A 26,599-nucleotide genomic window follows, 5' to 3' on the forward strand; every position below is an offset into this window, starting at 1 on the left:
AGTGCGAGCAGCCACAGTATACACTCTAAGATATCGACCCGGCTGGTCGAACGTGTGTCTTAATATAACAAACAGCTATACCACTGTATAACTAAGAGGGGAATGTAAAGACAGTAGACAGTTGTAGTCTTGTAATATAAGAGCATTAGTCTTGCATCAACGATAAAAAGATTTTTAATAGTATCGATTATTAAATATATCGTGATTTTTAAATAAAAACATTTTTGTGCGAGTTTAATTTTTTTTTTATAAATCATTTAATTTTCGCGGCTGTGTCAGTGACTATGGAAGCGCGCCAAAAGTGTAGTTTTAAAAAAATTAAATTTTTGAAATATATTTATAAGAGACTTTTGTAGAATAAAATCATCTTATTGTTGTGATAAAAGCAGATTATTGGGGATATTTATTTGTAAAGAATAATTTAGGTGGGTAATTTATTGAGAAGGGTGCAATCCACGGTGATGATGATAGGCGGTAATGTTGCTACACCGCCGGGTACTACCAAACCGGTAACAGCTACTGTTAATGAAATAATTATTGTTGATAATATAAGTAGTGCTGGTGGTGCTCATAGTGGTAGTGGTAGTGGCAGTGGGAGTCCAGTAACTACCGCGGTAACGCGAACAACAATAAACGATGATAGCGGCAATTATAACAATAATAATAACAATAATGTTAGCAGCAACAATAATAATGACGAATTGGCGACAGAAAATAATATCAGCAATGGCACAAGCAATAGCAATAGCAAATATTGCTGTCAGATTAATGAAACAACGGCAACGGATGTCGGTACGACTGTTACGCGGCCATGGGAGCCGCCGTCACCGACTTTAGATCAATCCCGATCACGATTGTTTCAAATTCATCAGAGTCATCACCATCATGCCAGTCATCATCATTCAGGAATTTCATCAGCGCCGATTGTTGAAAGTAAATAATAATTATCTTTTTCTATATATAGATTATAAATAAAAAAATTCTTTTTTTAAATTTATTAGAATTTTTTTTTATTTTAAAATTACTGTTGCAAAAATATTTTTTTTTTTAATATTGAATTTCGGCGGTTTTTTTTATTGAGAATCATGTGAGTAGTAATTGGATAATTACTTAATGAGTAACACCTGAAAAATTTAAAACAGAAAATTTTTGAAGAATTATTTTTATCTTAATTTTATACTATTTTTAACGAGTGATTATTTAAAAGTCTTGATTAGAATAATTTAGTAATCAAAATTAATTTTTTTGAAATTATTTATCCGCAGACGTCTGACGCAAAGGTTTTTTTTACTGACAAGAGTTTTTTTTTTTAATTTAGATGTAGGAAAATATTTGAAAAATTAGAAAAATAGTTGATAATTTTTATTATAAAACCAAATTTTATTGTTATTCTTTTTATAATCCTTATGTATGTATATACTGTAGTGATATATAAATTAGATAAGAGTGTAGGGGAGAGAGGGGCAAAACGGGGTACTTAAGAAAATACCAAGTTTTCGAGGACTCAAATACACTGAATCTGTTTTTTTTTAATGATATTCAAAGTAAATAGAAAAAATTTTCAGTTACTGTTAAAAAAAAAAAATTTTTCATTTTTGCGGGCAAAATGGGGTACCCCCAAAAAAAGGAAAAAAAATTCTGGATTTTAATGAATTTGATTGTTAAATTTTTTTGCAAATAATATACATGAAGAAAAATTATATTTTGTATGATTATTGAATGACAAAGAAGAAAAATAAATTTTTAATAGATTTTATCATAAGACAAAAGTCATTAATATTTTTCAACTGACAATTGATTTTTTAATAAAGTTTAACAAAAAAAATTCAAAATAATGCTCAATTATATTTACAAAAGTGATTTTGGAATGGTTAAAAACCATTTTAAATATAAAATTTTTTTTTTATAAAATTTTGAGGGTACCCTGTTTTGTCTACCCTACTTCTTTTTGCTCCCGCTTCCCCTAAATTAACTGATAAAATGTTGGACAAATTATTTTTATTATAAAAATATTAAACAAAATTTCCGTCGGGAACGATTTTCAGCCGAAAGAAATAATAATTGACAACTTCACAATATAATTAACAGTATACGGAAAAAAGGATTTTTTGCGCCAAATAATTTTTTTTTTCCGATCTTACCCCGTTTTGCTCCCCCCCCTCCTTCCATCCTAAATTTAAAGTGTTAATTATTATAAAAATATACTTTCATAAAGTTGATACACTCTTATCTACACTTTAGAAAATTTGCGAAGTGAATGTGAATTAAATCTGGAGTAAATACGGAAATGACTGTATTTATTTTAGGGGAGACCGGGGCAAGAAGGCCCACCTCAAAAATTAACCAAATTTTTTTTTTTCTTGTTTTCTTTTGATAATCACATATTCAGATTATTTACTCATTTTTAAGCCTTATACGTGAAACTAGGGGCAAAATGAACCACTTAAAAATTCTAAAAAAAAATGTATTTCATATTATTATAATCTAGTCATGATTAATTTGATAGAAATATCAGTTTTTGGTTAATTCTATGGATTTGGGGTAAAATAGAGCATTTGCAAAAGTTAAAAATATCAGTAATCAATTTTTTATTCAATAGAAAAATAATTATTAATCAATTAAGTTATTTTTTATTAAATAACTTTTAATTTATTCATGTAATTTGTTATAGAATCCAACAGAACAATTCTAATTATTATATGTAACATTATGAACAATATATTTATAAAATTAACAACATTAACTATTAAAATGTAACAAAAATTCTTTTTTGGATATTAAATTTAATTTAAGTGTTCTATAAATTAATCCTCACAATATTCACAAATGTACATATCGGAAAAATATTCGTCATCTCCTGCACAGGAATCATGAGCCCATTCTTTACATTTTTGACATTGAATCCATGATTCTTTTGATTCAGAATACAGTTCATGACAGGAGAGACAGTAACAATCGTTCGGAAAAAAATTAAAACACTCAATTTTTTTCTACAGAAGTGAACAAATTACTCGTATTATATCAAAAAAGATTATTTCGAGTAATATAAAAGTAAATACAGGTGTTAAAGAGAAAAATATAAACATTTATAACGCGGGAAATTTTTTTACAATTAAAAAAAAATTTTTTTTCCATTTTTTTGGAGGGGGGCCGTCTTGCCCCAAAAAAAAAATTTTTTTCAGGAGCTTCACCAAAATTTTGGTGAATTGAGTTAAAGTTGGACGAGAGTAAATCGACTTGATGGTTCAAAGCCACAAAGAATAATAATCGGCTTAGGTGGGCCGTCTTGCCCCGACCTCTCCTATCTCTTTGTAGAAAAACTGATCCTAAAGGGGTTTATTTTAATGTTAAAACTCGAAATCGGAGAGAATGTGGATTTAAATAAAATTCAAATCACTCCAAAATCACTCCCGATTTTTTACAGTGTAAATATAATTAATAAGATGATCAAATAAAGTGCATTCGATAATAAAAATTTTTTAACAAGATACATTAATTTGTAAAAGGAGTTTTATGATCGACGATAAGATTATCTTAATCAAGAAAATATTCGCATGACTAACATGGCTATAAAGAGTAGGCAGGTATATAAATATATATACAGGTATTTAAGAATAAAGATATAAAATAATTATACACATATATATGTTTCTAATATTACGAATTAAATAGTGATAGAAAAAACGTAATTTTAATCATCGAATAAAAAAAAGTTAATGGTTTATTTATATATAATTCATTATAATGCAATTAAATGAATAACTACTGACACTTTCAATTATAATGATATATTATAATACAAATAAAAATGCCCTATAAATATAAAATAAAAAAATGGTCAATAATAATTCAAGAACTTTAATATCAAATTTTTTAAATTTTAATTATTATCAGAAATGTATACAACTATATGAAAAATTTAAATTAACACTACTTTACATTTTTAATACTTTTAAGTTTACAATATATGACAATCGAAAAACAAAAAAAAAATTAACATTTTTGAGTTGATTAAAAAAAAATATATGAAAAAAAATTTTGATTGTAAGACTCCGATTGGCAATTGTTAAATAATTTATATTGCTCTTATAAAATTGATTTTTATTATTTAATCTGATGCATTGAAAAAGGATTTTTACTTGTTTACTTTTACTGGAGTTTGATGTGATGATAAATTCTTTAAAAAGATTTATTTATTTTCGTAAACATATAAAAACCTTCTTAATAATGGAGTAATAAAAAACAGCAGTTAGATAAGCAGACATTCTGTCCTCAATAATTATACTTTGTAACCGTTTCATGTTCATAAAATCATGGTACACTACAATTTAAATTTTGCAAAATAAGTAATTCGATTCTTTAATCGGTTTTTTTGACAAAAATAAAAAAAAAAAAACGAATTTTTTTCTCCATATATTTGAGATAATCGTGTAATTTGAATCTATGTAAAATTTTATAAGATATATATATATATATATATATATATATATATATATATATATATATATATACATATACTCAAAAATTTACATTTTTATCATGTATATAGTTATGTTTCTGTGAAAGTGAATGTTCTTGGGACCTCGATTCTCAATTCTCATATATATGTCTGATCTTCCAAAGAGTAAACGCTTTCACGGAAGCATCTCCGATAAAATATCTCCATCTCAAAATAATACTGACCTGAGCGAATATTAGCTGATGAGTGGTCTCACACCTTTTACTCGTTTCCACTGATTGCCCATTTATTTACCATATTTTTAACAGATAATTAAGTAATAATTAACTTGACACATTTAATTATTTTAAATATTTCAGATTAAATCATTTATTATTATAATGACCTATTATTAACACATATCTATATATATATATATATATATATATATATATATATATATAATAAATTTATAATATGATCAAAATTAATATTAAATAATTGTACTGTAAATAATTTTCGGAGTAAACGCAGATTGAATCTGGAGTAAATGTGGAGCACATAACTGTGTATTTATTTAATTCTTTTGGAGTAAAATTTATTTCGAAAGCGAGTGATTGCGAATTTAAATTAAATCCAGATCACTCCGAAATCAATCATCTGAAAAAAACAAATTCTCCGTTTATTCCGTATGCAAAGTGGTTTTTTTTAAAACTCTGAGTGGCGGAGTGAATTTGGATTTAAATAAAATTCATATTTACTATTAATTCATTCCCGATTTTTTAAAGTGTATTGAAGGTGAATAATTATTATATATCATTAAAATCTGTCGATCAATTACTTGTATTTATGATTATACTCATTTTTATAAATGGGAAAATTAAAAAAATTTTTTTAATTTAATGTAAGCAGAAAAACAGGATTTCTTGGCGCAAGAAAAATTTTGCAATCTGGAAAAAAAAATTTTATTGGGAATAGAAAAAATTTCTCACACCAAGAAAATTTTCGATCTCAATTCATCATGTAAAAAAATTTATTAGGGCAAGTTACATTTTTTTTACGTGTACTTTCGTAAGTTTATTTAAATGATAGTAATGAACAGTCCGTCGGAACTTCATATAATTACCCAAGTATACTTACATTGATTGTGTTTAATGGCATATAATTAATCACTTGGTTCATATCTCGTAATTATATTTTCATTTAGATTCATTTTTTATTCAAAATATTTTGAAGATACCCGGGTCAAAAATAAAACTTGATTTAGATTTGGTTTACCAAGTCAAAATTTGGAGCCATTTTTCACAAGACAAACTCAACTTTTTTTTCGGAGATATGAAATACATTGAGTTTTCGCCTTGGTTTAGACTTAACTAGCTTACTTAGTCACGATTTAAGACGAAAAAGTTTAAATCAAATAGAAATTGACTTGGTTTAGACTCATTCGACTTAAATTATGAGGCGAAAAAGTCAAAAGTAAGGTGAATGACTATCGTGCACCAAATAATATGTTGTAATTTTTACTTTTAGATTTGTACAAGTTTTGATTTTTTTAACGTTTCGAGATTGCTTCTCAGATTGTAATTTTTTTTCAAATTTAATAAAAATTACTTCATTTCTTTCTCCATGAAGTTAAAGTTCTCCATCAATTAGAAAATCCTAGACGATTATAAAATCAAATAATTATTATTTTAAAATGCTCTAGCTCTCGTTTTAGCGAAATACAGCAGTGGCGGAAAAATGTTAAAATTTAAAAAACGAAAATTTTTTTTTTCCTTCACTTTTTACTCAAGAAATTTAAAACTGTCTTACTGAAACATTTTTAAAAATCATTCTATAAAAAAAGAACATCCGCCAACTTTTTTTTTTATTTCCTATTGGTCTGCCAAAAAAAAATTATTAAATGTTTTGAATATTTTGATTTTCCCGCCATTGTTATATTTAGCAACCTCCTTTAGCTTTTTCGTTTAATAAGACAGTAATAAATTAAATACAAATAATTTCAAACAAAAAAAAAAAAAACGTTATCTAAAAATAGCTAAAATAACAAAATTAAAGTAATCACATAAATATTTAATGAGCCTATAGCCGATGTAATTTTATATCAAAAATTTAATTGGCAAAATTTTTTTCATGGCCTGCACAACTATTTTTTACTGAGATACCAATGATTGAATTGTATTTTTTTTTTTTTTTTTTAAATAAAAATATCGATGTTTTTTGTAAGGTACCAGTTTCCAGCAAAAAATACGAATTAAAATAAACAAATAAGTTTACACAACTGTAATAACATCAGATGATTAAGTGTAATTTTAAAAAATGTAGATTTTACTGTCAAATACAATGAAAATTTAAATATTAACTATCATTTAATTACAAAAACAAGTGTTAGTATATAAACTGTGAATAACCAGGTAATTTTTATCACTAGAATAAATTAATTTTTTTTTTAAATTTATTATGTAGTAAATAAATCAAGTGATTAATTTTCCTGGTATTTTATTTAAGTTAAAAATAATTATTCAATTATGTAAAAAAGAAGTTAAAAGTTATATTGTACAAACGTGTGGCATATGTAATATATATATATATATATATATATTTATAAATAAACAATAACATAATGATCGATGAATTATTATTCTATTTTAGTTCATGTTATTATTTAATGACAATAACAAAAAATGAGAACCGACGAGATAGAAAACGGAGTCGCGACGTGACTGTTTTAATTTAAAAGAATGTATGGCTAAGGCGATACTCTATTGAATCGGTATACAAGGCGTGGCGACAAAATCGCTCAATGCCACTCGTAATTTTACTCAACGCATACCGAGAAACTGTAAGAATACATTCTCTTAAATTCGTTAGCATACATGAATTCTTGAACAAATGATGTGTTTCTTATGCGTCTACCACACACGTTAACAAGAAGACAGGAAGAGTGACAATAATTTAAAGACATCCGTTGATTTTGTTTCAACTCGAAAAAATACGCTTTCAATACGTTTCACTTAAATATACATTAATATTACTATCCAATATTTATCAACAATGCTACTGATTTTTTTTCGCCATTTTTAATCTATAATTAGATTTTTATATAATCAACTTAAATACAATTAATTACTTTAAATTATGGATTACAATGTATCGATGAAAAATATATTTTATGAGTTTATGGTTTATTTATATATACTTACTTATAATTATTTAAAGGTGTGAGCCATCCCAATTGCGCTACTGGGGCATTCCCTGGTAACAGCAGTACAATCAGTGGAGCAACACGTCAACGACTTCTTGAATTGTCACACGGATTGGGTGCTCTGAGACATTATAACGATCTGGCAAACCATGTGTTGTCGTTAAATCAACAAGGAGCTGTTGTTACGAAACTTCTTGGTAAGTAAACTCGTTCAATCTACGAGAAAATTTTTTAAAAGTACGTTAAATCGTGAGAGAATTATATAAAATCAAATGAAATTTAAATACCTCCATGAAAAAACAAATTTTTAAAATGATACATGTTGTCAAATGGCCGTAATGTTAATTTTCTTACAGCATTGCCAATTCTATTGACAATATATGACATCCATATTAGTTTTATTTACGGTTCCGTGTATTTGGCAACGTTGAAAACAAAATTTCAGTGTTTAGTTTGGTCGCGCTCACGGAGAATCATCGCGATTCCACGTTCATTCGACATTTATTATTTAATATAAATAATTATAACCTTAGAAACTTTTTTAATATATGCTAAATAGATCAAAGAAGAAATAGTTAAATTCTTGAAAGCTAAAAAAATTATCTTATTGCACGACTCATGATGCGAAGCATCAGAGAGTGCTTTACGATCGAAAAATTTTTTTCGCCTCACTTCGGCAACTATTTGAATTATTATACCTTTGTTGATTTACGGAATTAAGATAAGTTGCACACCATTTTGAAGATAATTTAATGGAGATTAATTCCATACTTTTCAAAAATTTAATTAGTTCAATAAAAACCGAAAAAACATCAAAATAGTTTAAAAAAATTTCCTGTCCCTCAAGTATGAAACCCGTAGACACGATAACTTGCGAAAAAATTCAGTAATTGAAACAAATTTTTTTTTTTTAAATTCTTTGAAAGAATTGTAGATCCCCTATTGAAAATGGTTAGGTAATTCAGTGTCGTTTAATTACAATTAATAAAAGAATAAAAAGGCTGTATAACTATACATATATATATCTATGTGAAATTAACATGGATGGTGATATATCTATACATTATACGTACATTTATTCCACCAGGGGCGCTTGCACATTACCGTCCTAGTACAGCTGTTTTTTTTTTGTGTTATTGCTAATTGGTAAGCCTGAATTTTTTCAATTCAATTCTTTTTTTTTATTTGCTTTTATTTATATATATATATTTTTTTGTTATTAATCGAGATATTTTAAGAAAATTCTTTTATAATTATAAAAAATTACTAATATAATTAAAAAAAAACAAATTTTAAATTTATTCGTGCTTCCCGCCATTTTTTTGTTATTATTTCATTATTTCATAATAAATGAGCATTATGAGTCGTATACTTTTGGATTTTCCAAATTTTTTATATTACAAAATAAAGAAAAAAAAGCGGGGAATAATTCATAGCGCGATCAACGAAGGGTTAATTGTTCAGGTAATGTTTTATTCTTAAATTTTTTTCATTTCAAAAACACTTGGAATTTCATGTAAAGTTTAACAAGAATGTGATGTAGATCAAAAATTACAACATCATTTTTTTTTTAATAAATAATGCTATCAACACAAGGTAAATTGTCCCCGCTGTTGTTATTGTCGTACTTGAACCCATTATAATTTTCAAAACCTCATCCCTATCTCTCTTAATCTGAATCAGTGAATATTCACTGATGCAAATAGTCCCAAGCATATCATTGCAAATCAATAAAATCGTTACTGAATAAAATCGGAAAATGTTTTTTTTTTTTACTATATGTAATTGATGAAAATCTACAAAGATATTAAAAATATACACAGTATTGATACAAAGACAAATACTCTTTTATTTAAGATAATATAAATACATTTTAACAATTATTATTGTTACATCCTTTTAGAATTTATTATACATGCTGTAATATCATTACACAGTATCGATACAAAGATACAAATCAAAATTATTTTGATTTTTATATAAAAACTGATGAAAATCCAAATTTTACTGGTTCTCTGTAGGTCTTCAAAAATTTTATCAGATCTTTTTTTTATAATTGTCTATCAATATGTCAAACTCCATTGACTTCTGAGCAATAATTCGAAAAACTGACAGTACAATACCTTAATCAAAAAATTTTTTCAAATTTTAAAAAAGTACCTGAATTACTTTTTAAAAAATCATAAATTTTATCAGATAATTGATGCATTATATGGACTCAATAATAAATAGTGATTACGGTGACTAAAATGGTTAGTCCAAAAATTTAAGATTTCTAATTTTTCTTTGTAATTTATACATATTTATGTGTAGACTATTTTGTCACCTTAGTATACAAAAGAATTCTAATAATTTAGTGAGGCACACACTTCTAACTTTTGAAGAATTACTCAGAATTTTTTACAGTATTTTCGTTTTGTTATTTAAAAATTTTTTATAATAATTTGAAAGAAATTTAAGCGTTAATGTAGTGATTTATTGCAGTAATATATTTTTAAGAAGTTATTTAAAAAATTATTCAAAATAATCAAAAATCATTAATAATGTTTTTTCAATATTTTTTTTTTTTTTTGATAGTCAATACTTTTTCCAGTTCTGGCGTTTTTTAAAAGGGGAAAATTATTTATATAAAAAATTATGGTGATTATAAATTAAATATTTTGTATCATTCATTTTTTTCTGATTGTACTAATGATTAAGTTTATCTACTACTCAATAATTTGCTAAATTCAATTATTTCAGGCCTTCCAACACACACACACACACACACACACACACACACAATAGATACCTGAATAAAATATTGAATTAAAATCACATATTTTTAATTTTGTATGAAAAATTAATTTAAGATTATAATTTTGAGCTCACTACACGGAGAAAAAATTATAGTAACAGTTACAATATATTATGGGAATGGTTCCCATGCTGCATGGTAACTAGTTTTTTTGAAATTTTGATTATAGGAACGGCACCCACATATATTATGGTAACCATTCCGATAATTATGGATATAATTCCCATACGGTATCGGAATAGATCCTATGTATCTATGGTACTGGTTACTATAATATTATGGTAATCGTTACCATAATATTATAGGAACAGTTACCATAATATTATGGGAATGGTTACCATAATATTATAGGAACAGTTACCATAATATTATGGGAATGGTTACCATAATATTATAGGAACAGTTACCATAATATTATGGGAATAGTTACCATAATATTATGGGAATAGTTACCATAATATTATGGGAATGGTTACCATAATATTATGGTAATGGTTACTATAATATTATGGGAATGGTTACCATAATATTATGGTAATGGTTACCATAATATTTAGAAATTATAATAATTTTTTTTTTTTCTATAGAATTTTGCAGTGTAAATTATTATGAAGTTATTTATTATTATTATTATTTACAAATTAATTTTTATCTGACTAAAAATAATATTTTATTGTAATATAGTTTCACAAACAGATTAAATATACAAAAAAAACGCTTATTGCAAAAAAAAAATTATTATCATTTCTAAATATTATGGTAACCATACCCATAATATTATGGTAACCATTCCCATGATATTATGGTAACCATTCCCATAATATTATGGTAACCATTCCCATAATATCATGGTAACCATTCCCATAATATTATGGTAACCATTCCCATAATATTATGGTAACCATTCCCATAATATTATGGTAACTATTCCCGTAATATTATGGTAATAATTCCCATGCATTGTGGGAATGATTACCATAATATTATGGTAACCATTACCATATACGCTTAGGAACTGTTACAATGTGGTTATAGGATTGGTTCCTATTTGCTTATGGGAACTATTCCTATGAGTATGGTAATCATTACCATGATTCTTTCACATGCGATATGGGAATTGTTACCATAATGATAGGAATTGTTACCATATTTATGGAAACCTTCCCAAAAAGTATGGGTCTATATCCCATAACCTCATGTAATCATTACCGTAACGGTATGGGATGATATTTCATAAACGTACTAGGAACAGTTACCATAATTTTTTCTCCGTGTATTAATATAAATATTGAAGATTTTGTCTAAACGAATATATCGCATTACTATTTACAATAGGAGGCATTTGTATTCGCCCTTTTGGCATATGGAAGCTTCCTAGAGCCACAAGGGCGTATCATTTTATTTCAGACCGATTTATTTTGGGAACTTATTTTAAAGCTCAAAATTGAAAATAGATTTCCAGCTCTAAAATAAGCCTACTGAACAATTGGCTATGAAAAAAAATAGTACGCCCTTCGGCTTCAGGAAGCTCCTTAAAACCAAAAGGGCCAATACAAATGCCTCTTTTTGGAATTAGTAACGCGATATAATGAGACTCTATAAAATCGAATCAGTGAAAATCACGTGATAATCACTATTTGACAGTGAACGGTTACTTATCGCCAGTGAAAAGTATACCACTATTTGAATTAGTGACATGCTTTTCACTAGTAAACAGTGAATAATCACTATTTTCACTATTTTGAATTCGACAGAGTATTTAAAATATTAATTTACTATTAAATAACACTACAAGTAAAAAGTAATTTTATAGAATTTGTGTTATATATGAAAAAAATTTCAAAGAATTCGGTAATGTAGAAAAATGAGGTAAATTTATTTAAAATCCATATAAATACCACACTATATAATTATTCCATGTATCAAAAAAAAAAAAAAAAAAAAAAAAGAAAATAGTCATTATGGCTTGAAGTTGTTATTACGTATTGTTAAAAATAATTAAAGAACAATTTTGTTCAAAAATATATATTTCTAGTTAGCGGAAAAACGTAAATCAAGTTTTTGACTACTCAATGAAATCAACTCTTACCCTTCAATACATATGAAGTTAAAAGAATTTAAAAAGAAGAATATAGCTGCATAAATATCAAAAGTGAGATATTGGTAATGAGGTATTTCGCTTGGAGGCCGAAATGAATTGAATGTATAATACTTGTTAACTTAATTATGGTGTTCAAAAAATTTTTCAGTGTAAATATAAAAAAAAAAAAAAAAATACTCGTCAAAGTTATACACTTGTTATAATCGTTAGGTAATGACGTGCTTTTAAATATATTATATAAATTATTTCCAAGTACAAGTTCCCAATTAGTTTATTTATTTTGAATATTTTTAACAGAGTTTTGAATTATATTTTCCGTATAATTTGGAAACTACTCGGTCGATCGACTTCAGAATCTAATTAAATTCAAGTCTTTAAAAGCCCTAGGCTATTCAAATCAGTTGATTCGTTCCAAAGATATATTGTATGACAAAAATTAGTTTACATATATATAGACACACGTACACACGTGGACGGCCATTTGAAAAGAGACAGAATAGATTCCTAGGAAGTCAAAATTTCGACATCTCATGAAAAATTGTTTTTCGAAAATCGGACCAAAACCAATAACTTCACGGTTTTTAAATTTTGAATTTACATGGCGGGAAAATTAAAAATAATTAGATCGATTAATTATATCTGTCAAAAGTTATTGTAATCACGAAGATTTATACGCAATAATTAACAGCGCTGGTTTATTAGATTGAAATAAGTTTTTTTAAATGAACGGAACAATAAATTGAACCAAAATTAAGTTCAAATTTTTTTATGAAACTTTCTTTGTATATATGAGTAAACAATTTAATCTATTTAAGTGTGATCAAAATAATTGATTAATTTAGTATTATGAAGTCTTGCAATGTTCAATAATCCTTATGAAAAAATTGGATTATTAGAATTTTTTGAAGTTACAAAAAAAAAAGAAATGAATAATATTTCTGTTAAAAAAAAATTTGAATTTAAAAAATGAAAGAGTTATTTTAAAAACAAAATGATGACAGTATAAAAAATACAAAAAGATTTTGAAAAAATTATCATACAGCTTTGACATGCAAATTTTATGGGGAATCCCTCATATCGTTGACTCAGAGATAATCACGTTTGTCAATCTTTTAAACAACCCGAAATTAAAGATTAGCTTTTTTAAACGGAATTATTTTTTCATTTTAACTTCTAATGTAAATCGTATTGATTTTACCAGTAAACAGTTTAAGGATAAACTTAATTATCATAATTATCAATTCTCCCTTATAACCTAAAATATTTGTGATTATACAAAAATTAAAAATTATTACTTTACTATAAAAATTGATCAAAATCTAGACTCAGTTACCTCATTTTAAGACCTACTTAGAAAGAAAGAATTTATTAATTAGTGAAAAAAATTTTTACTTGTCCCCTTCGAATTGAAGACAAAACATATTTTAGCGCGGGAAAATTTTATAAAGAATTATATGTTTTAAATTTCCAATAATTAAAACAAAATCTATTTGGAATCAATTCAAATCTGAAACAAGGACCCTGGTTAAAAATACTGATTGAAAATAATTGAGAAGCGGTCATTCACTGATAGAAGGATTTATTTGAGAGTAAAAAAACTAGATTTATTAAAACTCTTGTGAGAAGCTTCTTTGAGACAAATAAATATTTATTAATAGTTAACAAATAATTCTTTGGCGAATAGTATCGATAGATGGCTGCATACAATCATATGTAGTTGTATATATTAGCATGAGACTAACTGGATAGTAGTAAGCGTTGCCACACGACCATATTTTATATAAAATATAAAAATTATTTTAAATAATTGTTTGTTAATTATTTAATAAAAATTATTTTTTTATTATGATATATTCTTCATCTTCCCACTTGAAATAAATTTTTAAAAATATTGTTATTATTTATATTATGAGAGAATTAAGTTATATCTTCAAATACGTTAAATTGCGTCAAATAAATGAATTATTAAATATTAATAAATCATTTATTATACATTAATAAATATTTTTTTGGTGCAAGGAAACACGCTCTAACAAATAATTTGTTGACTGTTAATAAATATTTATTTGAGCCTGTTCATTAATAAACCATTTTTTAAATATTAACAAATCTTATTAAATTCAAAGAAATCCTTCTATCAGTGTTCTTTGAAAACTGTATATCTATATATACAAACAAAAGAATTGAAATTATTTAAAAGAATTCGAATTTCATCATTTTTAATTTTTTTCAATCAATATTTTTAAACCGGGAAAAACAAAACTTTCATTGATCTAATTTTGTGTTAATTAGATTTAAATTATTTTCCTAAACTAAACAATTTTGGGAGTAAATGCGGATTAAATCCAAAGTGAATGCGAAGCGCATGACTTTATTTATTTACCCCCTGGGAATAAGACTCACTCCAAAGGGGAGTTTATTTTAATATTAAAACTCCAGGACTTCGAGTTTCGAATTTAAATAAAATACGTAATCACTCCGAATTGACTTCCGTTTTTTTACAGTGTAAGTTTGTAATTTTCAATAATAAATTAATGTAAAATAGCTAAGGTTTTCCACCAATACAGATTTTATAAAAATAAAAAAAGTAATAAATGAAATTAGGGAAAAAAGTAATTATCAAATAGCCATATAAAATAATGAGATAAATATAATAACATATTTGTTGTCATTAAAATATATCTTAAATAATTACGAAAGGTGATTTACGTAGTTGCTCGAACATAAGTGCCAATAAGCAATTTATTAAACTCACAATGTGCTTTTATCAGTATCATTAATCTATCTGACATTCAAAAACTAAAGTACATACATGTATACACATATATATTTATTTATATATATTTATAAGTTAAGTAAACTTGGTATAATATAAAAAAACAAGAGACAAAAATGAATACTGTGGCAAAGGAATTTGCTCGAGGCGTAGATACCTATTAGGTAGGTAACATCGTTTATACCTCAGCACGCACTTCTCCCGTGGGAGCGCACGCGATATATACCAACGCTTTATTTCTTTTTCACCATTATTATTATTGTTATTAATAATAACACGTAATGACCGATAATTGCTCAAGCCTGTCTGCGTCGCGGCTTCCATTAGCTTTTCAGAGTAATATAAAATGAAAGAATATACCCCTGCATACCCATCATGCCATGATTCTTTGAGTGCTTTGGTTGGGTATGATGTATACTAACATGTACTGAGCTCTCCTTCCGTTTAATTTTCCTTGTGTCCCTCCATGGCCTCTATATCTACGTTAATTTATTGAAACGTCGAAAATGTCCTTGTCAGACACTACGTCACATCAACAATGATGTGCGTGTTTCATCCAATCATCTGGCAACTGATACCTACCTATCTATCTGCCTACCTACCTACCTACCTACCCAACTTTGCGAGAATGTTTTTGCACAAATGTATGCACAAGTAACCTTGACAATATTAATATGCTGTAGTACTTTAACCCGGACATATCTAATTGGATCTCAAGATTCAAGGTAATTGTTACGATAACATCATCATTTAATCCCGATAACTCTAGTTTTATAGGACCTGGGTCGAAAAATTTGATCTGACTTTAGTCTCACTGGAGCGCATTTGGACTAATTGGTCTGTATTTGAACTAGTTGATGTGTTTTTGATCTTTTATAAAAATTTTAAGCTCTTTTTGATCTGTTGTATTAAAAAACGATTGCGTTACGGGCAGACAAAAGTTGATTAATTCTTGAACTTGGAAAAATTTTAGTTCTGAAAATTTGCGAGGACAAAACTAGATTTAATCATGGACTTGTAATATTTTTATTTATGGACAATATTTATAAAAAATATTTTAAATTCCAGAATTTATTATGTTTTGTTTACCATTTACTCAGTGTCTTTTATTTAAAAATGCCGGCAGTTAATGATAGTTTGACAACTTTATTTTTTAGTTGTCTTGACTGAATATTTATAATATTGAATAAAAGTAATAAAATTACTCTTAAAATGTCAAGAAATTTTTATTATTTACTGGATAAATCGATAAATATTTTGGCCTTAGAAACCATCAGAATTATTGTGACATTTTATTACGAAAGCGCTTTGGCATGTTTCAAATATCAACAAAATTAAAATAAATTAATAAATCTAGATTATTATTATTATTTATATTTGTAAAAAGTCCTGTTTTTGATCTAAAGGCGATCAAAAGTAGACTAAAAATTATAGTAAAAAAAAGTCTGTTTTTGTCCTAAAATCAAATAAACAGACTAACAATTATAACACAAAAGTCTGTTTTTAATTTAAAAGCAATTAAAAACAGACTAAATATAATACCAAAACAAGTCTGATATTAGCCTGGATAGAGAATAGTACAGACAAAAACCCATTAAATAAATAAGATTTAAAAACCCAAAGTAAATAAAAAATATTCGAATTTATTATTTACTATGAAACAGATCTAATTCTTCGATCCGGAAAATTTACTCTTTTCAATTAATTTAAAATAATATATAACAGTATTTTTTTTAATAAAATTTATTAATTTGGCTGCTCAAGTTTAAAACCTAATAAGAGCCAACTTTTAATTTCTTCTATATTTGACATAAAAATGCATTATTAGGCTATAGGAGGTTCAAAAAATGTGATAGTATACTACATGAACATGTTCAGAAGATACTACGAAATATAAAAGTACAAAAAATTCAGCTCATGAAATTTTGTATCTTATGGTTTTTGAAACCAGGCGCCAAAAGTTTGCTATTCAAAATTTTTAAATTACAGAAAAAAATTATATATTTAAATAATAAAATAATGAGTTTGCATGTTCATATCTACTTCGATTATATGCTGATTTGTAATAAAATATGTAATTGAAACAAACTCATAAATCAAGGATTATCAATGTATTAACTTTTTATTTATTTATTTCATAATACTTAATCAATGTGCTGGCAAGTTGTAAGTCAACCATATTTATTGGTTACCGATTCTTAGTAACTGATAATAATGAAAACTAGATTCACTATTTCGAAAGTTAATACTACACAGAAAAAAAAATATTTATTAGCGCAAGAAATTTTTATTTATTCCAAAATTTTTTTTTTCATTATGAATTGAGAACGAAAATTATGTCGAGATGAGGGAAAATTTTTTTCTTATTCTAAAAAAATTTTTGTTTTCAATTCGTAAATTTTTTTTTTATTGCATATCGTTTTGGAGACTCATTTTAAAGTTCAAATTTAAAAAAAATTTTTAGCTATAAAATAAGCCTACCAAACGATTGGCAATGAAAAAAAAATCACACTCGTTTGAAATTAGAAAGCTTCTTAAAACCAAAAGGATGTACACAGAAAAAAGAATTTCTTGGCTCAAGATATTTTTTTTTGCTTTAAAAATATTTTTATTTTCAATTCAAAAAATTTCTTGGAGCAAGTAAAAATTTTCTTGGGGCGAGTAAAAGTTTTTCGCGCCAAGAAATCCATGATTTTCTGTACATAAAAATGTAAGTTCTTTAAAAATTAATAAAATGAAATTCTGCTAATTTAAATTTGTAATTAACAGAAATGAAAAAAAAATAGATGATTATAATTATATATTTACAATTTCGACAGTTTCTTTGATTTAGTCAAGGTGTACTAATTAAACTTTAATTACTTGAAGTTTTAGCACCGGTTTTGGTTCCACTACATATCGGCACTTAATACTACATTTTAATTAATTAAAAATATTGTGACTGTAATTAGTAATCAAGTATCTTTAAATATGATAAAAAAAATTAGCTTATTTGCTTATTTTATAAATCAGCGTATAAAAATTTTTAAAGTTTCCATAACAGATACTTAAAGTGTCTAAAACCGGTAGTGCTTCTTTGTATAAGAAATATTTTTAGAGTTCTATGACTATTATCATTTTTTTTATAGCTGACAACTTCATTTTATAATTTCGTTATAAAGAAGTAAATATAATCATGAATTAAACTTTTTTTGTTACAGGAACTCTACGACCGCCTGGTTTAATCGGTGGTAGTAAACCTAAAGTCGCAACTCCGGCAGTTGTTTCTAAAATTGAACAGTATAAACGAGAAAATCCAACAATATTTGCCTGGGAAATTAGAGAACGATTGATTTCTGAAGGTAAATTTATTTAAGAACTAACAGTTTTTATTCAGTTTACAAGCAAAAATAAAATATAAACATTTTCACACTGTAAAAAATTTTTGAGCAAATTTACACAGTTGTGTAGTGTGAAATAACGGTGTAAAAGACCTTTGATGTAAATTATCCATGGTGTAATCTAGTTTTATTACACCATTCAGTGTTGCTTGTTATAATTTTGATTAATGAGCAATAAATGATCATTGAATATTTTTAACTACAGTAGGACCTCTTTATAAGACTACGCGTTATAAGACTCTTTCCCTCAATTTGTTAAAACTCGCTCGGAACACTTCCCCCACCAACTACTCAATAAAAGTTTTGTGCCGAAACCTCGCTATAAGACTAACGACCACTACGACTAAAATCGAGATAAAATGTACATACATAAAGATTGTACATTAAATAATTTACTTTCATAAAGAATACTTCAAATTTCGTGGTATCACATAATTAATTAACAGAAAAGAACGACTAAATTCTGTTTATTTATGATTATATATGAAATAGATTCACTGTATAATAGAGTAGAGTTGAACCGAATACATAAATAAAACGCAAAACGGCGATAGTCTTATAGCGAGGTTTGGGCGCAAACGCTGTTAAGTACAATCGTGGGGGCACCTCAATTCTAAGAATTTTTTCCCCTACAGCCCCGAGCTAGTCTTATAACGAGGTCCTTAATTTTTTAAAAATATTAAATAGTATTTTGAAGATTTCAATATTTTTTTTATTAACGCAGTTATCATAAATTACACATTCTCACTTTTAGAGGTGTACCAGTTTTTAATTCACACTGCCTAAGTTTAACATGATATTTGGTGTAATTTTCACACCAAAATTTTTACACCGATTCATTTACACTACACCGAGACCAACAATTTTTTACGGTGTATATGATACACACTGTAAAAAAATTTTGGTGTAAAAATGGTCTTCGAAGACTTTACACGGTGTGAAATTTTTTTGGTGTGAAATATTAAGCGGTGTACTCTTAACACAGTATGAATGTTTTCTTTCACACCATTCGGTGTTATTTTCTCAAATAATTGACCATTATATAATCCATCGTTAAAAATTATCTAATAATGTATATACGTTGCAGCAAGAAAATATCATTATTAATATTTATGTGTTCCATATATACTTAAAGTATTATTGATTAAATTTCAATTAGATTCTGCCGTAAAAACTTTTTTTTTTTTATTTTATTAATTATTATTATTATTGTTAATAAAATTAATTAACAAATATCCATGTGTGTCTTTAAAAAATAATTAGTTTAAAATCCGATTTAATTTCAATAAATTTTCTTGGTAATTATATTTAAGCCGCTAATAGTCTCGGATAAATGCGGATTGGCTTCTGTGACTAAATAGGGATATCGAAAACTTAATTTAATTTACTATACGACTTTACGACGCATAAAAAAAAAAAAAAACACAGAATATTTGGTGTAAAACTACACATTGTTATTGAAAATAATCATACAGATACAGCGTCGATTATTTCCGGCGATGAAGAATAAAAAAATATTTTTTTTTTATTTTCGAAGGATTAATGAAAAAAAAATTTCATGATTTTTACAAATATTTTGAACAATACCAAAATTGTTTATTAACAGACATAAATATTTATTTGTTACAATTTATACATTTTTTTACCCAGGTAGTTTATCGCGATCACGAATATAAAAAAAAAAAAGAAGGGGCATTTGAGTTTTTTTCATTTTTTGCATCAAAATTTGCAGAGTGAAAGCGGGCAAAATTTACTTTAAAGGAAAGTTCATTTTAGTATAAAAACTTCAGTTTGGAGTGAATGCAAACTGAAGTAAACTTCAGATCACTAATCTGAAAAAACAAACTCCCTCTTTATTCTGTATGCGAAGTGATTTTAAAAAAAACTTCAGAACTCCATGATGAAGTGAATTCGGATTTAAATAAAATCGGAAACCTTCCGGATTTTTTATAGTGTAAAATTATTTTATTATAAACAATAAACCCATAACAATAATTTGTTTGTTTAATTAAAAATATAAAAAAAAATTTTACAGGAGTTTGTAGCAACGCAACAGCTCCGTCAGTCAGTAGCATTAACAGAATCTTAAGAAATCGGGCGGCAGAAAGAGCAGCCGCTGAATTTGCACGAGCCACTGGATACGGATTGTACGCCGCTGGACCCCATCCGTATTTCAATTCAGCTCACCATCATCCTTCTACTCCCCATCACCTTCCGGCTACTTGGCCAGCACCTGGAGCTCCAGGACATCCATGGATGATACCACCATTAGCTACTGGTATAACTGGAGCTGCTTCATCGCTTCTTCTTCCAACGTCACTTAGTCCCGGAGCGACATCCGCTTCAGCGGCTGCTGCCAATTCAGAACATGCACTTCGTGCTGCCGATGTTATTGCACGAGGTTATATGCAAGGTTTGAATTTTTTTATTACTAATACTCTTATCATTATTATTATTAAGTAAATATTATAATCGATCGATATATAAATATATAAATATATAAATAATTTTGCACTTATTTGCAACGTCACTTATATAAGATTTTACGTAAAATTAATAAAAAAAAAGCACATCCCGTTTTACAATGCATTCATTATATTAATACTCATTGGTTTTTCGTATTATACATATACATATTATTATATTTATATAATATCTTTCAGTAGATTTTTATCGCGAGGCTACCGATCGAATCGAGCAACTAAATTTTATATGATGATTAAAAATAATAAATATTATTATAATATAGTGGCTGGTTTTAAACGGAATCGTATTTGTATGGATGATGAATATTTTTTTTTTATCACGAATGCGATGATTATGCAAATCATCAGCATACAGCTATGGCTGTAATTATAATTGTATATCTTTAAAAGATAATTATTTATTGTGGCGTGTAAAGATTGCTTATGTACTGAGTCATTTAGGAATTGATCTTTTATATTTAATAATATAATGGATTGATGGTATAGTCTTGCAAAGTGAAAAAAATTACAATACGTTTTATGATGAACAAGTATATAAGCGTTGAAATAAAAGTTTACGAAATCGTTTAATGTTTAGGAATATTTTTGGTTAAGAAGTTAAAATTTTTTTTTGAATTTAATTTTAATAGAGATCGGAGTATGGAATACGTGAGCGAATAAAAAATTCTTATGACTTGATATTTTATTTGTTGTCATCTATTTTGAACAAATATTATTATTTACTAATAATTATAAATAAAAAATAAATTTTTACTGAGGAATTACAAGATTTTTCAGCAAAAATCTTATTTTTCTGAAGGAAAATTCACAAAAATTTTGACGTGCCCCATTTTACCCCAAGTACTTCGTATTATTAAAAAATTTGTAAGAATATCGAAATGAATAAAAAATTTTTGATAAAATTTGAATTTTTACTTAAGCGTGACTAGGAATTAAAAAAAAAATTTTTTTGTTTTTTTGTCTTTTTTTTTGCAAATTTTGACTCAATAAAAAAAAGTCAACTTTGAAGTTATGTCATATCAGTTAATAGAGAAATTTAAGGTTATAAAATTCAGTTGATGTTGCCTTGATCTACACATGCGTGTGCTCATTAATTAAATGCGCATGCGCAGTCTAGGGCATGTTCAGAAACAGTCTGGAAGAGAAAATATTCAAATATTCAGAAATATCCTCTAGTCGAATCCGAGGTGCGATTTAACATTACAAAGGTACCAATTACACCTGGATAGATAATTCTTCACCTCCAGAGTATAATTCTGAACACACCCCTAGAGATTTTAGTCATGTTGATAAGGGTGCTAAATTCAAAGTGACGTCATAAGAGAGAAAAATGATAGATTAGTCATTAGTTTGAATTATTAAGAAGGGATACATTCGGCACCTTTTACTCAAATTCGGTGGTTTAATAGAAAAATGAGTATGTTAATACATATTAAACCACTCTTTTGACCAATCAGAAAGGATTGCGTTTTAATAAAAAATTTTATGAGGCTGCGTTTAGCCAGTTAGCGGCGTAACCTTTGGCATGAGACATAAAATATTTTACCCTGCAAGATTAAAAAAAATTGTTTAATTTTTTAGGCGACTCGTTTTACCCTAAGTACTTAGTTTCATTTCAAAATTCATAAGAATTTCAAATTAATAAAAAAATTTTTGATAATTTCCCTGGTGGAAATTTTTCGGACTTCTGTCTTAAAAAGTCTTTGGAACTCTGAAAAAGTCTTTAGAACTCTAGAACTGAGTTTTTAAGACAGAAGTCCGAAAAATTTCCACCAGGGTTTTTGTTTTTTTTTTTACAAAATTTTTGCCTCAAAGTTCCGCATTTAAACCTTGAGTTTTTTTATCGTCTTAAAACTTGCATACGTAAATTCTGTGGGAAATTTTTTTTCAATTTAATTTTTAAAAGTGATATATATTTAATTCACACACTGTGCTGTTATCATCGGCCAACATTAAAAGTATTACAGTAAAATAATTAATCATAAATGTTGATAGTAATGTTGTGTTATTATAATAAATTCAATTGTACTAAATTACATTAAAATTGTAACGGCAAATATTTTAAAATCGTGTCCAAGATACAATGCACTCAACTTGAATTGGGCAATACAGAACGGCTTAACATTTGTGCAGCTGTTTGCTGACAATAGATTACTTTTCAAAGTGAGTAATACCGGAAGTTGTGATGGTTATTTACTGCTACCAAACATTATCATAAACCATTTTACAAATGTATTCATCGGCATTCAATTTGTGTTACAAATATTTAATATCTGATCAAATATTACTAACCTCGAATTCCATTCTCAATCAACAACTCAACATTTAAAAGTTAACCGAAATTATAACACTTTTGATATTTATAAAATAATAATAATAATTTTCTTACTGATATTTATTCAGTTATCAAGAATCATAACTTAAGTCTTGACTTTTAATTAACAAAATTTTTTACTTATGCTTGTAAAATAATCACCATTAAAATTAGGCTTCCATCACAATCCAGTGCATTTCAAATTTTAATTAATTTTATATTTTATTATTAGCTTTCGATGAAGAATTCGAAGCGAAAAAATATAAATGAGATTTTTCTAAAACTAAAATATTTCAATTTAAAATACATATTTTTTATCATTAGAGTCATGTGGGGCAAGTGTGCGCACACGTGCCTACAGCGCACACTTGTCTCACATTGCTACTTCACACGGAAAAAAGAACAGTACCTTCAAGTATTATAGTCTGTACTGTACCCTACCACAAAAATCCATATGGGAATTCAGTCTGGATTTCCTATGGTTTCCTATAGAAATCCAGCATATATTCCGATATAGATTTTCACATGGGTTCCTATGGGAACCCATATCATGCCATATCCATATGGAAATCTAGTATGGATTTCCATGTTAATTTCTACGAATATTTCCCATAGGGATCTGCACCATGTCAAAATCCATATGGGAATCTTGTATCGATTTCCATGTAAATTTTTACGAAAATTTTCCATAAAAATCTGTACCATGTCAAAATCCATATATGAATCTTGTATAGACTAGGAATTAGGAAAATTAACAAAAAGCGTCACTTTATTGATACAAATACCATAAAAAGCATATATCGATACTGCCATTCAAATACGTCATATCTCACAAATTTTGACATTTATACTTTTTTGAAAAATGGAATCATTGTAACAATGTGCAGCTCATGTAAAAATTTTCGAGGTCAAATTTTTTATTTAGTATTTTTAAATAAAAATTCTAATATGTTGTATCTCACACACACCCTGTGAAAAATTTCCAACAAATTTTACTATGGGTGCATTGTAACCCTGGACTATAAGAAAACTGATAAAAAATTTACAAGAGTACCATAGTAAACGTATGCGCAGATCACACGATTGGGACATATGCGCATACGTTTCTTATGGGACGCTTGTAAATTTTGTACCAGTTTTCTTATGGTCCGGTGTTACAATGCACCCATAGTAAAATTTGTTGGAAATTTTTCATAGTGCAGACTTTCGCGCATTCGAATATATCGTATCCCACATTCGTATAGGTTTAGTCACGCTCAACATTTTTAATTTTGAGTTAATTTTAAGGAAGCAATTAACGACATGAGTAAGAAGGTAATGATGTATAATTTTTGACTCTTCATACAGCATATAATTCAAAATTATTTATTCACTACAAGTGCCTGTATTTTATGAAAACATGAAAATAAATTTGTAGGTTATACCAATGTAAACATAATACAAATAATTTTCTTTACCGACCGTAAAACGTTTTTATCGTCTCCTGAAAAATTTCCCGAATGTGGGATACGACGTATTAGAATAGCAGTATCGGTATGTTTTTATAAACTTTTCTGGAGTACAAATAATACTTTTCTATGGTTTCGTATTTAGTGTTTTATTAAAATTATTTGTAATTTCTATAAAGATGTAATACTTCTTGAGTTAATTAATAAATCGATAACATTTTTTTTCCCATAAGGAAATTCAAATACTCATGGTTTCTTATATTAAGCAAAAAAAAATTTTCATTTTATCCCTTACACTTTTTGAGTTCTAACCTTTTCAAATAAAACTCTATTATTAAAAAAATAAATACGGGATGTGCAATATTTCATAATTTAACTAAATCATAACTAAATATCTGAATGTATTTATGATCAATCATAGATGACGATGACGGAAGCTTAGACGGGTCAGAACAGCCTAAATTTCGGCGTAACCGAACGACTTTTAGTCCAGAGCAACTTGAAGAATTGGAAAAAGAATTTGAACGTTCGCATTATCCATGTGTATCAACCCGTGAGAGATTGGCTTCGAAAACATCTTTATCTGAAGCACGAGTTCAGGTAAGCAAATCCATTTCCCTTTCAAGGGATATAAAGACCCTCATTCACAGAAATGAATTCAACTGTCTTTTCTAATTGGTAAGTCACGAGCTTTCTAACGACTTAACTCGTGACTCTTAGGTTTGGTTTTCTAACAGACGGGCAAAGTGGCGACGTCATCAGCGAATGAATCTACTGAAGCGTTCACCCCCACCTTCATCACAGCCACCATCATCCCAACTGTCTGTAGCACAAACACCCAGATCCGGATCTCCAGGTTCCCATGTGGTGTCAGGAGCTGGACTGGACTCGACTCACACGACAACTTCAATTGCCGGCATGGGTGGTAGAAATAGTGCTTTTCATGCTGTTGTCACAACATCGTCACCGATGATGACAGAACGTGTTGATGTTAATAACTCTCATGCCGTAAGAAAACCCAGTGCATTTAGGATGATTAGTCAACTTGTCGGCGAAGATTTACCTTCGCGTAATTCAAATAATTCTAAAATAGAATCGAGATCTATAAATGAAACCGGTTCTGAATCGGTTGAATTAAAATCTTCGAATGAAGATGAAGACGAAGAAATTGATGTGCAAGATTCAGATCAAGAATTTACATCATCGTCGCCAATTGTTTGGAAAGATCAGTGGATTGATCAGCAACCACTCGAACTTACTAAACATGGTCGTTAATATTATTTTTTATTATTTATGTAAGTGATCGTGTATATATTTATATATAAATATAAATGTCTTTGTTTTTTATATTATATATATTTTTAATTTATTTTAAATTCATTTGTACAATAATTAAAATGCAATTAAAGGTTAATGAGTTGCTACTCAAATATTTGACTGAATAAGATATGTAGTTCAATTTATTTTTATTATTATTAATTTATTAATGTTCAAGTTGATGGGGAAGGTTTACAATTATGATACTTTTTTTTTTTAATATTGTATTAATATACTCTGATTTATTATGATAAATATTCAAATAAATGTTAAATTGCCGTGATAAATTTATGTGATAAAAAGTCCGGGGCATAACAAACAATGATTTTTAAAATTG

The 26,599-nt window shown here is 27.2% G+C and overlaps 1 protein-coding gene across 1 annotated transcript; it reads left to right on the top strand.

Moving 5' to 3' along the window:
- LOC103580959 (uncharacterized) lies at positions 1–26,275 on the top strand. The gene is made up of 6 exons (XM_008562916.2): positions 1–933; positions 7,658–7,840; positions 18,518–18,658; positions 20,733–21,110; positions 25,367–25,545; positions 25,666–26,275. Exons 1-6 carry the CDS (start codon positions 462–464, stop codon positions 26,218–26,220), a joined length of 1,908 nt encoding a protein of 635 aa, XP_008561138.1. The 5' UTR covers positions 1–461; the 3' UTR covers positions 26,221–26,275.
- The last annotated feature ends 324 nt before the right edge of the window (positions 26,276–26,599 follow it).

This window comes from Microplitis demolitor, chromosome 5, assembly GCF_026212275.2.
Source record: "Microplitis demolitor isolate Queensland-Clemson2020A chromosome 5, iyMicDemo2.1a, whole genome shotgun sequence".
Taxonomy (NCBI): domain Eukaryota; kingdom Metazoa; phylum Arthropoda; class Insecta; order Hymenoptera; family Braconidae; genus Microplitis; species Microplitis demolitor.